General features: G+C 38.2%; 1 protein-coding gene and 1 long non-coding RNA gene across 3 annotated transcripts in view; one reads left to right on the forward strand and one right to left on the reverse strand.

The window, feature by feature from the left end:
• Nucleotides 1–13,650, reverse strand: LOC122639638. 2 transcript variants are annotated; one of them, XM_043832507.1, is made up of 4 exons: nucleotides 13,466–13,650; nucleotides 4,412–4,499; nucleotides 814–1,805; nucleotides 1–722 (listed from the first exon to the last, which is right to left on the reverse strand). In XM_043832507.1, the coding sequence occupies exons 2-3, from the start codon at nucleotides 4,465–4,467 to the stop codon at nucleotides 815–817; spliced, it is 1,047 nt and encodes a 348-aa protein (XP_043688442.1). In that variant the 5' UTR covers nucleotides 4,468–4,499; nucleotides 13,466–13,650; the 3' UTR covers nucleotides 1–722; nucleotide 814. The 2 variants fall into 2 exon arrangements, with proteins under 2 accessions (XP_043688442.1, XP_043688443.1); XM_043832508.1 differs by lacking the exons at nucleotides 4,412–4,499; nucleotides 13,466–13,650 and adding an exon at nucleotides 3,484–3,529 and having other exon boundaries at nucleotides 1–1,805.
• The window catches only part of LOC122639640, a 22,697-nt gene continuing 11,590 nt past the window's right edge, over nucleotides 6,304–17,410 (forward strand). Inside the window, exons 1-2 of the long non-coding RNA XR_006329549.1 lie at nucleotides 6,304–6,314; nucleotides 17,394–17,399. This is a non-coding gene — a long non-coding RNA (uncharacterized LOC122639640). The remainder of the gene's footprint in view (nucleotides 6,315–17,393; nucleotides 17,400–17,410) is intronic.

Genomic DNA, 17,410 nt, shown 5'->3' on the forward strand with positions numbered 1-17,410 from the left:
TCCTAAGCCCACCCAATCGCATGTACATAATTATATGGTATCAGGAAAATTGTACAATGCAATTCAAGACCTAGCTTAACATACTTCTGCAGAGAAATAAGTTTTGATAAACATTACTCAACAAAGGGTAACTTACAGCCATAATTTCCAACTTCTGTCATAATCACACTCCCGATATTCGTTCCCCATCAAGGATCTCCCCATCAAAATGACTGCTGGTGCAACTTCGAACACTACTAGAGAGAGCAAATATATTATCTTCCTATCACTTTGCAAAAATAGGAAACAGTGCCCATTACATCCAATTGGTATAAATATTTATCCCCTAGCTAGTAACTTGAAACAAAAAGTTAATTCCACATCAAATTAACATGGTGAAAACCATTTGCCATTCCTTCTTCTCCTGACACTCATTTGCCATCAAGGATCCCCCCCCACCAAATGAGTGCTGATGCAACTTTGAATTCTTAAATAAAGATCAACTAAACTATCTTCTTATCCATTTTAAAAAATTGGAAACATTGCCCCTTATGCACCATTCATATAGATCAGATTTTTTACCCTTCAGTAGCTGACATAGAGAAGCCAATTCCACATTCAATTAACAAGGTGAAAGCCATTTGTCCTATTCTCAACAACCCACCGTCCATTCCCAATCCAACTTGCCATCTCTCTTCTCCGCTAGGTAGTTGCTTGATAGTCCCAATGAAATAAATTCCACTTTGCCAAACATTTGGAAAGTGGTGTGAGCATCCTTTTATTTCTGGATTTCACAACTCAATTATGTTTCATCTCAAGAAAATTTAATGATACCTCAGTTTATAAGTTTTCCATGAATTTCTCGCATTAATAACTTGGAATCATCAACGAGGTATTTGCTAGCATAAACAATGGCGGCACACAGTTCATGCCTTGGTGTTGGCTTGAGTGATCTCAACTGAGTAAGAGGATCTGCGATCTGAGACTTGCTGCAGAGCTCCCTTGCAGGTTGGACATGCTCCCACCAAAAATCAGATAGAGCCACCTTCAGAAGGTTCCAGTACTCTACATCTCTGTTTAATCTGAATAAACTGCTTCCATTAGGAGTCCAGACATAGAAATCCATCCAGTCCCGGTCCAATATCTCCATTAATCCCTGAGCTTGTGGAATGCAATAAAGAGGGATTCGTTTCCACGGGAAAGCCTTCTGCATGTCACCACCAAAAAATGGGCACTTGATCTCCAGCACCCCACGGGAAGGTAAACCATAAACAATCTGGTCAACCACCCCATCAGGTGAAGCTGCAAGCCATTCATCTTCACGACTCTTCGTACCATAGATCTGAAATTCAGGAAAAGAGACACTGTTTCCTGTTATCAGCTTATACCTTTCAAGTGCTTCCTCTTCCTTTATATTGTTCCAACAGGTAGCAAGGTTGCCAGTGAAAGGCTCAATTGCCCCAAGCTTTTCTAGCCAGAGCTGGACTCTTCGGCGTGGCCAGAACCCAACAGCTCCGCCAAAAGTGCTTGCGGTCAGTTTATGCTTTCTTAGTTCCTGCCAATTTTTAAACCAGTGCTGTAGGCAACTAGATTGAAGAACCGAATAGGTTCCCCCACTTGCAACTTTGGTTGAATGATAAAAATGACGGAAATGACTCCCTGAGCGATGGTGGAAATTTTGGCTATGCATAACAAACCTTTTGATTCTTGGTTGTGCAAAGCAATTTTGGCAGTAGTTTCTTCTGTTGCTAGGATTCATGGCAAGAGAAAAACTGTAGCCAAGGCATGGTTGGCCAATGAAAACCAAGCAACAAACAATGGCTTCCCTGGTCATGAAAAGCAAATTAGTTATCGATAGAAGGAAAGAGAAAGAAAATATAAGAGAATAATGTAGTTTCACAGAATCAATCCTTAGATACACGTTCTTCAACAATAAAGACAAAGAATTTGTGCAAAAACACAAGAAAGAGGAATAACTTGTGAGATTTAACTACTACATGAAAGAGAAACAGGTTGCTTGCTATGCGGGGGAGGAAGAAAATGCTCCCTTAGCAAACAGCTTTTGAACAGGATATTTCATGTAAATAAAATGTTAAACAACAAAGCCATGCTGCCATAGATACCAATTAATACCATAAGGGTCCTTAATTAGTTGTACAAACAACACTTAAAAAAAGCTAGTTGTAAAGCAAACTTTGAATGAGGTCTTCATCATGGGATTGAGGATCGACAACCAAAACAGTGTTTGTTAAGCCATTATTCATTCATACCATGGTTGTCAAGGCGATTAGGTAATCCCATGTTACAAGGTGCCCTCCTAGGCGATGGGCGTTGTTGCCTAGGAACCTTAGGCGTGTGGTATATGTAATATTGATGCAGATCCAGGGTCCGAAAACCCTACTCGGATCGATTATGGGCCCACCCAATTAACATAAATCCAAATAATAGAAGGGCAATGGCAATTTCATAATAACCAGAATTTTCTAAGGGGCTGTTAGGTAAATAAAGAAGGGATGCAAAGGGGATTACTACTTACTAACTAAGGAGAAGGAATTGTGAGATAGGAAGATTGGTCTTTGTTAGAAGTCCTGTAGAACTGAATGGTTGAGTGATCAATATGGATTACCAAGCCTTTTATTTATATTCAAAAGTGTTACATTGATTCAAACTAGAATAGGAAAGCAACCTTTGCCGATTCTAATTAGGAATTCCTAATAAGAATCGGCTAAGGGAAGAAGAACATAAAAAGGACAATTATACGATAATACACTGTTTTAACACTTCCCCTCAAGTTGGAGCATAAATATCAAACATGCCCAACTTGATTAGAATATGATGAAAAACTTTTCCACTTAATCCCTTAGTGAACACATCAGCCAATTAGTCAGCTGACTTCACAAAAGGAACACAGATCAATCCTTCTTCAAATTTTTCTTTGATAAAGTGCCTATCAGCCTTCACATGCTTGGTACGATCATGCTGGATTGGATTGTGAGCAATGCTAATGGCAGCCTTGTTGTCACAATACAACATCATGGGAAGACGGGCAGGAACACCAAGATCTTGCAATAAGCCTTTGGGCCATAACAATTCACAAATACCCTGTGCCATAGCACAAAATTCTGCTTCAGCACTAGACTTTACCACTACGTTCTGCTTTTTACTACACCATATGACAAGGTTTCCTCCAACAAACGAACAATAGCCGGAGATGGACTTTCTATCAGAGGATCCAGCCCAATAAGCATCAGTACATGCTTCAACACGAAGATGGTCATGAGGAGATAAAAGAATTCCTTTTCCCGGGGCTGACTTCAAATACCGGAGATTACTTAAAAAGCTTTTGCCATAGATAAGAGGAAAAGGTGGTACGCAGACACGCATAATGGCTGCTTTGTTAGTATTCCATTTATTATGTTTAAAGGCCATTCCAAGATGCAGTATGTTGAAATATTAAAGAGAATTATTTCAAAGAGTAAAACAACAAGCTAACAGGTTCTCAACCTTAGTTTGCTGATAGTAAACAATACTGCCATGGATGGCTGGTACAGCTTTCTCACTAATGAAAACTGGAACAATTTCTTTCACAATGACCATTGGGAAAATGGGCTTTAGTAATAAATGAAAACCAGAACAATTTCTTTCAACATCATTCTTAATTTAATTACAATAAATCCTCTCATGTTCATGTAACTAAAACCTCCAATCCATGATTCCATAAATATTTCATTTTAAAACCTCCAATCCATGAATTACTTAAATATTTCATTTTAAAAGTATTAGTATATTATTTACATTCACCATCTATCCCAGGCTTTCTGATAAACACAAATTGAAAATAAATCATAAATAGTACAGCATATGTATGGTCATCGCACTAGCAAATGTATCTATAAACCCAAAAAAAAACAAAAAAGGGAAAGAATTAGCAAAGAAAATTACTCAATATACTTCAATCCAATAAAATCCAATAGTTATTTCCTTATTGGGAAAGGGTTCTCAGAACCTAAGGCATTTTCTATGCCAAAGCATATGAACATTTTTTATTCATTTTTTAAAAGAGAAAGAATAATAAAAAATAGGGATGTGAGCAGGCCATAGGATACACCTTAGGTTCAGAGACTTCTCTTACTTTACCCATCCCACCATTTACCATCTCAAGAGAAAAAAAACAGGTTATAGGATTGAGTCACACTAAATGGATAATAATGACAGCATGACCACAAGGAGGCAACTAACATTTTATGGCTTCCATTAATCAAGCACCAACACATTCTCAAGCTATACAAAAATAAAATCAGAATCATATTAAATCTAAAATTAAGTACCCAAAAAACATAAATAGGAAGTGAAATCCCAAGATAAGATTTCAGGATTCTATCCATCTTACAACAACTTATCCATTAAAAAAATCAGAAAGAGATTAACTAACCTCAATAAAAATCCACTGCAAATGAATCTTTTGGAGCTCGTTCTTGCCAGCAGCATTGCAACTAAAGCTCGGAGTCATTTAGCATTTCCTAGAGAAAATAACCCAATTTCATCCATCGATGAGATGAACCTAGTTCAAGCTCATATCGTAAGAGCACCTATATGTGGATAAATTTTTTCCTTGAAGTCTATAAAAGAGTTTTGAACGAAAGGGCAGGCAACAACTCCAAAAAAGGGAAATGATTTTAATACCATAATTTATAAAATTCTTGCTCTTTGAGGTCATAATCAGAATGGCTTCTGATTATTGGCTTTAACTACTTCATTTGTTTTCATTTCTCCTCTTAGGCTTTCGCTTCACCTGCATAGAGACAAACACAATCAATAAGCCATCCTACAGCAACAACAAGAATTTGATGAGTAACATAACCCAATTACCATAGTTGTCAAGGCGACCCAAGGTGGTGGAGGGGCACCTAAGCACTTAGGCAACCAAGTAATGTGTTTTTTTTTTTCTTTTTTTCTTTTTTTTGCTAACAAGTAAACCCTTGAACCTGCCTGGGTTTATGGTTTCCAGCCCAAGGAAAACCCAGGTTACACGAAGACTCCCCTCATCCCATGTTAGTTGTAACACTTCATTCGTGGGGACTAGAACCTGGGACCCCGTGACTGAAGCACATCGTCCTAAACAGCAGATCAAACCCATGGGGCTTAAACCTAGGTGCTGATGTTCAGTGTTATATACTTATATTGCACAATTGCATTACACAACGAATTACAAAATAGCATAATCACAGAATTCCAAAATCACATAATCACAGAATTACACACATATAATCACAGAATTACACCCTCACATAATCACAGAATTACATAGTCATATAATCACAGAATTACATAACTAATACTGACAGACGCATTGCATTACTTATACTAATAGATGCAGTTTAAGTTGAATCACAGAACTACAGCAGCAGCCAAAGCCACCGGCCACCACTAGCTGAAGCCAGCCACAAGAGAAGGTAGAGGAGAAGAAGATAAATGACAAAACAAAAAAAAAGAAGAAGAAGAAGAAGAATCCAGAAGATAAAAGGAAACAAAATCAGGGCAGAAAAACGGTTTCAGAGAGCAGGCCGTTTAGGGCAGAAAGAGAGTTTTTTTTTTTTTAGAGCAAAGAAAAATGAAGCCAGAAGCAGGAGGAAGAGGAGAAGAGGACAGAAGAAGTAGAACAAAAAATAGATTAGAAAACATACCTGAAGAAGTGAAGAAGTGAAGAACTTACCTGTTCGCGGCGAACAGCAGCAGTGGAAGTGGCATCTATGTCAGCGTCAGCGTCGGCTGCGGCAGCGAGCTCCTTCGAGTTCTCTTCATCTTCGAACCTTTTTCTTCTGTTGTCTTTTTTTTTTTGAGCAAATTACATGCAACCCCCCCCCCCCCTCGTGTTTAAACCAATTACAGAACATCCCCCGTTGTTTCAACAATTACGTCCGTACCCATGAAGGCTGACAGTGTTAGTGAGTTGTTAGTTTTGAAATGTAAAAGACATATTTACCCTTATTATATCATAAACTAAAATGATAAAATTTTAATACCACTTTTACTCTTACTACATCCTCTCATCCAAACTTAAAATCCCCAAATCGATTTTCAAATAGGGTGCCAGGTTAGGTTTAGGGATTTGCTACACACCATCTCCGGCAAAGGTGAAAAAGACTATACTTTCCGGCACACGTCCCCTTGCCCAGAGGGCAAAATTAACAAAGAAAAAACTGCAAACCTTAATGTCTTTTTCTTGCTATGGAACAAGAAATAAGAGAAAAGGTCTAGCGACAGATAGACCTTCTTTCTCCTTTCCCGCAATAGTATCAGCTGCGGTGAAGGTCATCCACAGGATCTGATCTGTGGTAGAACAAGCTCCAGTCGTCTCCAGAATATCTAATCCATCAGAACTACATTTCCAGAACTCAAATCCCCACGTGTTAACCAACAAAGGTGTGTGTCTTTATTTCCATTCAAGGTACCATCATGCGGCAATGCATTTTGAATGGCATTCAAGCACAAAATAAGAAATTTAGATGGGCAATCTGAGCTTCCATAGAGCCCTCTGTTTTTGACTTGAATCTCTCTACCCTTCCCAATGAGCTTGGCATTTGCTTTCACTGGTTTCAAAAAGGCCGCTTGAGGCTGGCCCTGCCTACAAATTTATGCAACCGACTTATTTTGCCCATTCTTTGGATTTATAGCCTTCTCTTTATTGGGTTTTATTTTTTTCCAACTTCTCAGGATTCCTGCCACCAGAATCCTTCTTAGAGACAGACCCTCCATCCTGTTGGGAAGAGTATTACGAAAAGAGAGTAGAAAAAAATTGGAGAACAGTTTCCAAGATTACAGCAACAGTAAAAAACTCCTAAAGAAGAACGACGCAGTCGCTCACAGCCTTCTAACTGCTAAACTAGGAGTGGGTGGGGGAGGGGGACACACCTCAGACAGGTAATAACTACCAAATAAAGAACAAGAAATAACATAAAATTGGGAAACTACCAATGCCCCTTCGAAGGTTCCTGATTGTCACTCTCAAGCAAACTGGAAACTTCTAACTAAGAAAATTAAGGAAGAAGAAACCGGAATGAAGCCAGCAGTAAAATAACAGAGTGCTTCGAAAGGGAAAACAGAGGCATTCACAAATCACAACCAAGATAAATTTTGGTGAACATCGGTTTTGCAGCTCACATTTCACCGGATTGGAGATGTTAGAGCAGAAGCAGAGCCGGACTGGAGAGTGGAGTTTTCTACCGTCTTCCCTTTCTTCTCTCAAATATCGTCGGAGTTGAGAGTGGAGCTCCTCCCTCGCAGATCACCAGAGAGGACAGTGGAAGTTCGCATAAAACCGGAGAAGAAAGAGGTGATAGATGGAGGAAGAAAAGGTTGGAACGATGGTTGAGAAGATGGGTTTGGGTTATGTAACATAAGGGTCAAAGGGACAATGTACATCACTGAAGGGTAATATAGTCATTTATGAATGCTTAGCTTCAACTAACGGTTTCAACTTAATGGACAGGGCTTACTTGTAAGCCCCACAATAATCAATGGGAGGTCCATGTAAATGCTGAAACACTGGAGGGTGTTATATAATTGGTTCAAACACGGGGGTTTGCATGTAATTTGCTCTTTTTTTTTAATACAAATGTATGCTGTATGCGATGGTTAAGTGTATATGCAATGTATAGAATGAGGTATACAATCCAATCAAAATGGTAAAAAGGGTATCATTTTTTAATACAAATGTATGATTTGATTGAGTACATTTGCAGTGTACCAAAACTATATACACTAACCAATAAAAAGATTAAAAAAAAAGCATAAAAAATTAATTAAGTTATAAAAATAAATAAAAAAACTTGATAGGTGACACCTAGTGACCTTAGGCATCCCAAAGCTCCCTAGGCGACATCTTGACAACTATGCCAATGATTGTGGCCACATTTGGTTTGAATTCTAATTCTCAGAATTACAATTCTGTTTCGTTTAAATTCTATTTCTCTAATCGGCCAATTCTGGCCACTTCTAAGAATTGAAATTCTGACTCCAATTCTCATAATTGAAGAAATGCATTTGGATGCACTATTTGCGCACTCCAATTATGACACCCAGAATTGGAGAATTACATAACAGACATAATGCTGCAAATATTGACTCCATTTCGGTCTGATATCTATCCATATTAGATGTTACAAAACAAGATAAGTCTGGCAGTATGGATTTTACAACATGGCGTATATATTCAAGGTCAAGAAACCCTTCCAATGAACTAAGAAACATTGCCATCATAGCTTGCAGGTCTAATCCTCACCTTAGCATAGTTATCATGGATTCTAGGCAACCCAAGGCGTTGGAGGGGGCTTGGACACGCCTAGAAGCCTTGACAACTATGCACAATAGGCTCAAAAACATAAATGAGCCTTATTCTATTACTACTTTCAGGGAATATCCCAACTGGTACATGCATGTATTACAATAGAACCAATATAAAGCCTAATTACCACAAGGCTAGAGGGATTGATGTAGATAAGCTTATTAGGGCTTATTTTAGTGGAAATAAGCTTTGGGTTGGGTAATTGGCTAATTTATTGAGCCTAAAATTTGTATTGGAACTTTTATCCCGTGGGTTTACTTCGTAATTGTCTAATTTATTGAGCCTAAAATATGGGTAGAAAGTAGCAAAACAGAATTTAGTTCATTAGTTTAGTTAGAGTCCTATTTTGAGTCTGTTTCTTTATTATTTCCCTTTCCTAGTCAATTTAGGTTACCTTATTAGTTAAAGATAGGGTTAGGCCTTTCATTTTTAGTGTCTAAGTCTATTTTTGAGTCTTCTATATAAGTTTGTAAGGGATGCCAGCATTGGACACGAATTTGATTAATGAAATATTGACTTTAGCCTTTGTGAAAATCCTTCGATAGGTCGGGTGAGATGCCCAGGCTGAGATAGCCATTCCCTTCCTCAACCCCATTCCATTGATCTCCATTCAAGTTCCATTCAAGCTCCAGTTCTTCCCTAACTAATCTCTTGACGAAACATATTCAGTTGCTGGAAATTCTCTGCAAGGTTCAAGATATTTTCAAACAAGAAGTCTGAAATTGAAATTCTGCAATTATTCTTCTTCCCTTCTAGGAGGTCACATGCAAGGTGATTTTGGCGAGAATTCTACCCACCCAAATCTAACCATTAGAACCTGCGGAAATTTTGATCGAATCCTCCTCAAACCCTAAGAGAGACTCGATCCAAATTTCATTACCATACACCCAGCCGATTGTATGAAATTACCCTTTTACCCCTCAATCCTATTTCTACTAGGATTCCTCAATAACTTCAGATTTAGTCATCTGATTTAACTATAACTTTCAGCATCTCTTCTCTCCCATATAACCCACACTCTCCTAACTTAACCCTAAGTCCCTAACATCTAACCTTAGGCCCCATCAAACCCTAACCCTAATTATACAATTTTCACATAATTGACCTAGCAGAATTACCCATTCAAGAACAGATCCTGGTTATTGGTTTCTAGTTGGTCTTCTACCAATCTAGAACTTCATTAGAGAAACTACTAGGAGATACATGGGTGGGTTGGTTCAGTTTGATAATTCTATCTATGAAATTCTTTCTTCTTTTCCTAACTATAAGTTAAGTTTCTGAAAGGCATTCCTGTATTGTCATTGTTAGCCACGAAAACTCATGGTTGACGTCTCTGTGTACAGAGCACACAACACAGAGAGCATAACTAGTGGTGCTCTCATGAGATTCACTACTAAATACTAATTCCGTTCTGTTGCCATTATTTCACACAACAAAGTCTTTCTTTCAACTGTAGATCCCCAAAAGTTTACATTTTAAAACCATGGAGATGTAGCTGATATAGAAACTGGTCTTGAGTTTTGCAACAAAGAAATCAAGTTTAAGGGATAGTTGCTTCCAAGGAGTTTTTAGCTGATATAAAAGATTCGGAGTTTGGGAAGTTGAGGAATGCATCATGGACCTTCCAATGATCACATAGCTTCCCAAGTGGAAGTATTGGAGACTCAAAATGTCACATACTGGTGCTGGAATGGATCCTTCCAACTTGTTCTTCACTAAATCCAGGCATACTGAAGAGGAAAGCAGTCTTGTTATGTAATTCAAGGGAGGTCTGAATACTGTAAATTTTAAAGGTTCCAAGGAGTGGGAGAAAAGGCCCTTGAATGGAACAACTTGATGCTGATAAATGAACCAACAAAATAGCATTAAAAATGTAAGTCGGAACTGATCCAATAACAGTGGAAGAGGAAATTGAGATTTTTAGGAGATGGAGCCAAGGTTCTACAAGTTGGATTAATGCCAAGCTGGAGTTATGGAGATCAACCTTATAATCAAAAGGTTTTAAGATACGTAGAATGAAGGAGTATATGGTGTTGAAAATTGATGAGAGGGAGATTCCGCAAAGTGATTATTTTAGGCATTTGGGCTCAATCATAAATAAAGAAGGCGATATAGAGGATGATGTTTCACAGAATTAAAATAGGATGGATGAAGTGGAGAGATGCATCCAAAGTGTTGTGTGATCGACGTATTCCTTTAAAACATAAAAGGAAAATTTTATAGGACAATCATACGACCAGCTATGATGTATGGTGTGGAATATTGGGCAGTTAAGAAGCACCATATAGATAAACTCAGTAGCAGAGGTAAGGATGTTGAGATGGATGAGTGGAAAAACTAGGAAGAATACACTAAGGAATGATCATATTAAAGCTGATTTGGGAGTAGCTCCGATACATGATAAGCTATGAGAAAGTCATTTGAGGTCGGAAGGCAGTGTTTAATGGAAGCCTTTGGATACTCAAATATGGAGGAGTGATTTGATTTAGATTGAAGGAACTAAAAGAACAAGAGGGAGACATAAAATGACTCTACGAGAAGTGATGAGTAAAGACATGCATAGTTTAGACCTTTTGTATCGAATATGACTTCAAATAGAGCTGATTGGAGGGCAAGGATCCATGTAGCCAACCCCATTTAGTTGGGATAATGTTGAGTTGTTATTGTTGTTGGAGCCAAGGTTCTGCAAATACTTGCGTTTAGATCAACCATAAGATCATGATTCTGATCCAAATAAAGTTCTTGCAAATGAGGAAAGTAAGGGATTGAACTTTGGAGGGAAGAATTTGTGAGATCAAGGACCCTGAGGGAAGTGAGTTTGGCTAGCTGGGTTGGAATTTAAGTGGTGAGGAAGTTGAAATCCATTTGCAGAGTTGAGATGAGTCAGGTTGAGAAACTGATCTATCAGATTCAGGTTAGAGATTTTAAAACTGGATAGATGAAGCAATTGAAGACCATAAAGAAACAATATCAGTCCTACATAAATTGACATGGAAAGGAATGTTGTTACTTGATAAATAACTCAAGGAGGTATTTCTCTCAAGTTGGCTTGTCCATTGTATAACAAAATAGATATAACCAACCAGAATCTATAGAGAAGAAGAAGAGAACCAAGAGAGAGAATGATAGGGAAAAGAGGAGCAGATCCTAAACCACGATAGAATTCAGAATTATGCCTATCATGGTGTAGCCCCACAATATTTATTATGGAGAAACGATCTCTGTGGGGAGTGTACCGCCCAAGCACAGACACAAAGGGAGGTGAAATGACTGCCCCACGCCCCATGATGCCAACATGCATGCTCTCATTGGTTCCCCATGCACAGGGGCCATGCTCCCTCATAAAGAATGCCGACCCATATATTATATTAAGGAAACCTACTAAGAGTCTAATTACAAATGAAGACAGAGACAACTTAAAGTAACTAACACTGACTCGATGACTTAAAGCAAGACAATAACTCTCAACATCAAACATTCCTCCTTACAGTACAGCTAAGACTCCCCCTCACGGTACAATGTTTAACATCCATCTTAGGCACCACTTCTTCTATTGTGAATTACCTCTGATGATGAGTCAGAGGTGTAGAAGTGGAACCAATCCTAGTCTCCATAGTACTAGACTTATGCTTTTTACTATTAGGCTCCTCAACAGAAATCACTGCTGTCCCATGGACATAATCTGTCAATCTTTCACAAGCACCAAGTCACCAACATCATGAGTACTCAATCTAGCCAAATGGTACTTAAGACATACTCTTTTTCACAAAATTTATATTTTAAGTAACTGTTACCAAACTGACCAGTATGTTATCCATTACATGAACAGCATAGCATAGACGAACTAGCAAGAATAACATTATAGAACTTCCTTAAACATTTTCAGTCAAGAAAGAGAATTAAGACTGAAAACAACATCTAGCAAATGTCAGCTTCCCTGAGGTCTTCCTTCTATGCAGTTCTCACTCTCAATCTCCTTGTAGAGGGTGGGTTTTCCATAATGTTGTATGTATAAGTTACAAAAACTCCATTTTGGTTTACTAGTTCTAATTGTTTGGATTTGCTTCCTGATATCAAAATTACAGGTTTGTGCCAATGTTCCTTCCAAAGTATCACAATTTCACAAGATCGCAATTGCACTCATACACAAACCACTTTCACAAACTAAAGACTAATTTCTCAGTCAGTTCACAAGGTGCGACACGTCAGATGCTAAATCTGATCAGACTTTCAAGAAACAGGGCAGGGCATTAACCGATATACGATATATTACCGATTTTGATATTTAGAACCAAGGGAGAATGAAGAAGTACAAAATTAAAAGAGACATAATCAGCCCGATATAGAAATTGAGTTTGACAATAAGAAAGGCCAATCAGCATGTTGAATAAGTTAAGAATGTCCCAACAAACATTCAGCATCAGAATTACTTAAAAACTAAAGCATCCAGCACTGGTAACCAACCATCTCACCACAATGAATCTAAACAAAGAACCAATTCAAAGTTAACCCAACAGGTCCCTCAACATCTAATTGTAACTCCCCAAAAGAAAAAGATAATAACAAATAAAGAATAAACACAAGAAGGCAACCAGACATAACAGAAACAAACCAAACCCATGTGTAGTCCAAAATATACTAACAGAAGAATGAAGCAAGGTTCGAAGTGAGAAAAAAAATATATGAATCAGAACCCATGCATCGACATAGCAGCTCAAAAATGACAGCAAAACTAATAAAGGGGTGAGGGGAATGAATTGGAAAAGCGACCTTAGAAGACACTTGGGGTCCAGAAGAATCATGAACAATCACACATAAAACAAATAAAGCTTCAAGCTTTCAAAATATCGCCAGCATTATAGTATAAACTCATGACAAGAATAGAAAGTAAGAATGAGAAGTAGACAATGTGAAGAACTTTGAATGAGTTAATTAAAGCAAAAAAAATGAAAAAGGAACAGATAAGAATCCAAAACATTCACAAAGACAAAAAAAAAAGATGGGGAAAAAAGAACAAAGAAAAGAAAAACAAAGGAGCAGACAAGAATATCAAAGCTCAGGTACTCTAATATTTGATCCCATTTTGACAAAAATTAAGTTTTGAACTTCCAATAATCCAGAATGAGTAATCCGTCCACTTACCTGAAGAGGGGAGTGATTGGCCGGAGACTTGCAGAGAACCCAGAGCAAAAAAAATTCCTCTGTTTAAAAGACGATGCTGCCTGTGGTCTGTGGAAGAGAAACCTGTTCACCAATCACAAAAACACAGTCAAACACAGAGATACCGAGAGAGAGAGAGGGCTGGCGGGGGTCGCTTCCTGAACAGAGGAATGGTCGGACGGAGACATACAGAGGAAGAAATTCCTCTGTTTTTTTTTATTAACTCCTCTATTTGAACGAGGAAATCTATTCAAAAAAACCAAATAGTTTGAGAGAGAGGCGGGGGATTACCTGAAGCCTAAACAGAGTACAGTGGTGGATTCGTCGAAGATCCTGGTCGACTGATGGTTTTAGAAGAGCAGAAGAGACAGGGTAAGGAACTCGAGAGGAAGGTAAGGGGTGTCAAGACTCAAAACCTAGCCTGAACCGGTAAGACCGACACCGGCCGAACAACCCGGATTATACCAAATCGATCCTTATTGGATCGTTTTGCGTTGAGTATGACGAGACTAGCTGCAAACCGGATGACATCTAATCAATCGATATTCAAATCGAATAAAACCGATAAAAAACCATTGAGTATAAAGTTATGAATAGATGAATTGATTATCCATTGATTTCAATATTAGAAAATTTATAATTATAAAAAAAATTGTTACAAATCGATGAGTAGGAGGTTATGGATATGGAAATTATTTTGTAATAATGCTTTCATTGATCTCCTTATTCACTATACAAAATTAGTTAGTCAGTCAAACGAACGATTTGACAGTAAGATTCATTTTGTGATTTTAACATTAGTTATTTTTGCGGTGATTAGTTATTCATTGAATTTTTTGGTAATGTTTTTCATTGATTTCAATATAAGTTATCTTTCACACTTGGTTTGGGGAAGGTGAATTAGACTACCTTTGGTAACAATTCTACTCTCAAAGAGTACTTTGTAAGGGGAAAAAAAATAATAAGTATACAGTTGAAGGATAAGGTTATGTTCAATTAGAGATTTAATCTATATGGTTATAGGGTTTGAGATTGAAAACAATAATGGATAGACAGGCACATGGAATAGGAGATGAAGAAGACACACACACACAGAGGCAAGTTAGAGAGAGAGAGAGAGACGATAAAAGTCGTGTGAGAGAGAGAAAGAGAGGGAGGTGGAAGATGAAGGCCATGGCCGAAGCATACCTAGGTTCTTGCATCTGCCTCTTGGTTCGTGAGTTTCAATCGAGATAGAGAGAAAGGTGTGTGAAAGTCAAGTCAAGTAGAAGCCAACATAAATGAGGGTGTTTTCGTTCGCGCAATTTTGTTCATGAGCGGCAAAAGAAAGAAAAAAAAAAAAAATTGTTCCATGAAAATTGTTCATTGAGCACATTTTGAACCAAAACTACTCGTTGTTGTGTACCAAACAGTATTCTACTCGCAATCTGTTCCCGAAGAGCAAGAAATCAATAAAATCGTTTTCGATGATTGTTACCAAATGTAGCTTTACAGTTTTAGGGGAAAATTTTTAGATGTCGGCTGAATAATTCAGATTGTACCAATCATTCACCAAATGAGGGCCAATTTCTAAATTCTAACCTAATTTTGAGAAGGGAAAAGCATGTATGTAGCTAAAAGTATTGGCAATTCGGCACCAATATTGGTCGTTGGCAATATCGGCCATATCGAGTTGATACAGAATCAAAACATCGTTTTCAACTTTAAAAAATGGATGATTATATCATATTAGGCGATCCGTATCTATATTGGTTGCAATCAACATTGATAAGAATCGGTCGAAAAGCTGAAGCCTAAAACCATGGGAAAAAAGGGCATGCACATGATTGTCGTCAAGGTTTTGTATCCAGAATGAATGATCGTATCGGTCTTGGTCAATACGAACAATCATATCAAGTCGGATTAGACCATTTTAACCCAATTGCATATTTTTTAATGTTTTACCCCCTTTGAAGATACCGATAACATTGATTCATCTTACTGTTGTATTTGTATCAGGATCCATCGATATCAATACGGATCACGATATCAATACCTAAACCCATGATCGGGTTGTGCATACCCTCTCACATAATCTCTTCTCTCCTCCCCCACTTTAATATATGCAGTCCCTCCATAAGAAAAGCTGTCTTCCGCCTTGTTATTGAGAGATATCTACCTGTGTTTGGATACCTCTCCCCCTTTAGAGAATTGGCTTTGCAAGCCAAACATGTATTTCATTGACAAGGGGTGCAAGTTTGGCCATATCAGCCTGAACCTATCTAGCCCGTCCTGAGCCTGAATAGGGCCTAGGCTGAGATACCTTAGCCTTGAGGATGGGTCAAGGCTAGAAATTTTTGACCTTGAATTAGGATCAAGCTAGGCTAGGGTTGAGGTCACGGGCTGAGTCCGGCCCAACCCGACCCTATTTAAGTTATACTATAAAAATATATTGATATAATATATATCGTAAACTTTAAACATTACACACATTTTGTTATATGATACATTATAAATTAAGATCATAAGTAATATAATATATTTTAGTATAATTATTATGTAATGTTGACAATTTTCTCTTTAATCCAATCCAACTCCTGCTTCTCAATCTTCCTTTTCGCTATGATTAGGGCCAATCAAGGTCAACTAGGCCCAACCATGAGGGCGGATCAGAGTTAAATTTTTCAAGCTCTGAGTCGGGGTGAGGCCGGGCTTAGGCCCAACTAAGGGGGCTTAGGATTGAGCTAGAGTTTTTAAAAGCCCAACCCGACCCGACCATGTTGCTGTCCTAATTAATACCGATAATTTCAATTTTGATAACTTCAAATAAAAAACTTTCCCAAGACAGCAAAGTATGGGACGGAATAATTGCAGGAGTGGATCCCATGATCAGCTAGGATCCTGAATCAACTCACCCAATAGTTTATTGGGCTGATTGTGAATCTAATGCTTAGATTATTGGCCTGGACTGGTTCTTATCCGGTTCTCCCAATCGTTCCTGAACCGGTAGTTCACCTAGGAACAGCTGGAACCCAAACTGCTGGGCAGTTAAAGAATGAGTCCCACAACATTTTTACCCTAAATCCCAAATTATATAATTTCGTACTGAGAAAGAGGGAGAACCGAACTGCAGAAGGCGAAGGGGCTCAAGAGTTCATCTGCTCGAATCAATGATCGACTGATGTGAGGTTCCAAGTTCATATTTATATAAATACATAAATTTAACTAACGATTAAAGATTGGAGTTTCAAAAAAATGAATTTAGGTTGATTCTTCACGGTAAGATGCTGTGCGTACTACAACATCGTTTGGTATATATTTTTGGAATGCATTCTAAGTCGATTTCGTATTATTCAAGAATGCATACCAAACACAGTCCTATATCCCCTTTTTTTTTTTTCTTTTCGCTTTCTCTTCTTTTCTCTCTCCCATCTTCCTTTCTTTGTTTAATTTTTTATTCCATTATCGAGTGCAGCAGTTTTTCTTCCTTATTTTTCCACGTTGAATTTCACTCAAGGTTTTGACATGCCGAATCGATCTGGATGGGAATGGATCAGAATCGGTCCACAGATCCGAAAAATAGATAAAATTTTTAAGACTTTGGGTATGAATCAATCAAAATCGGGATCAGTCATTATCGATTCCAATACGAATCTCCAATTCGGCGATCCTATTCCTTATTATTAAAACCTTGGTTTGAGGAATCCGGAATGGGCAGACCGGCAGAGTCGGTTGGATCGATATCAAAGAGGATACAGATTCTTCGTCGATCCTCTATGATGTATCAGTACAGACTAGAGATGTTGAAAAAGCCAGCCCAGCTCGAGCCACCCTAACTCACTCTGCGCCATGACAAGGCCTAGGCCCGGTTTTCAACCCACAGAGCGGGCTTGGAATTCATACTTTTCTGGCCCTGGCAGGGCCAGGCCAGGCTTGGGTTGATGCCTC

Source organism: Telopea speciosissima, chromosome 9, assembly GCF_018873765.1.
Source record: "Telopea speciosissima isolate NSW1024214 ecotype Mountain lineage chromosome 9, Tspe_v1, whole genome shotgun sequence".
Taxonomy (NCBI): Eukaryota; Viridiplantae; Streptophyta; class Magnoliopsida; order Proteales; family Proteaceae; genus Telopea; species Telopea speciosissima.

Excerpts from the sequence above, each read along its gene's own strand:
- LOC122639638 (XM_043832507.1), bottom strand. The coding sequence starts at position 4,467 with ATGCTGCTGGCAAGAACGAGCTCCAAAAGATTCATTTGCAGTGGATTT. Across the intron at positions 1,806-4,411 it reads TGCAGTGGATTTTTATTGAG|GGAAGCCATTGTTTGTTGCT; the intron begins GTTAGTTAATCT and ends TTTCATGACCAG.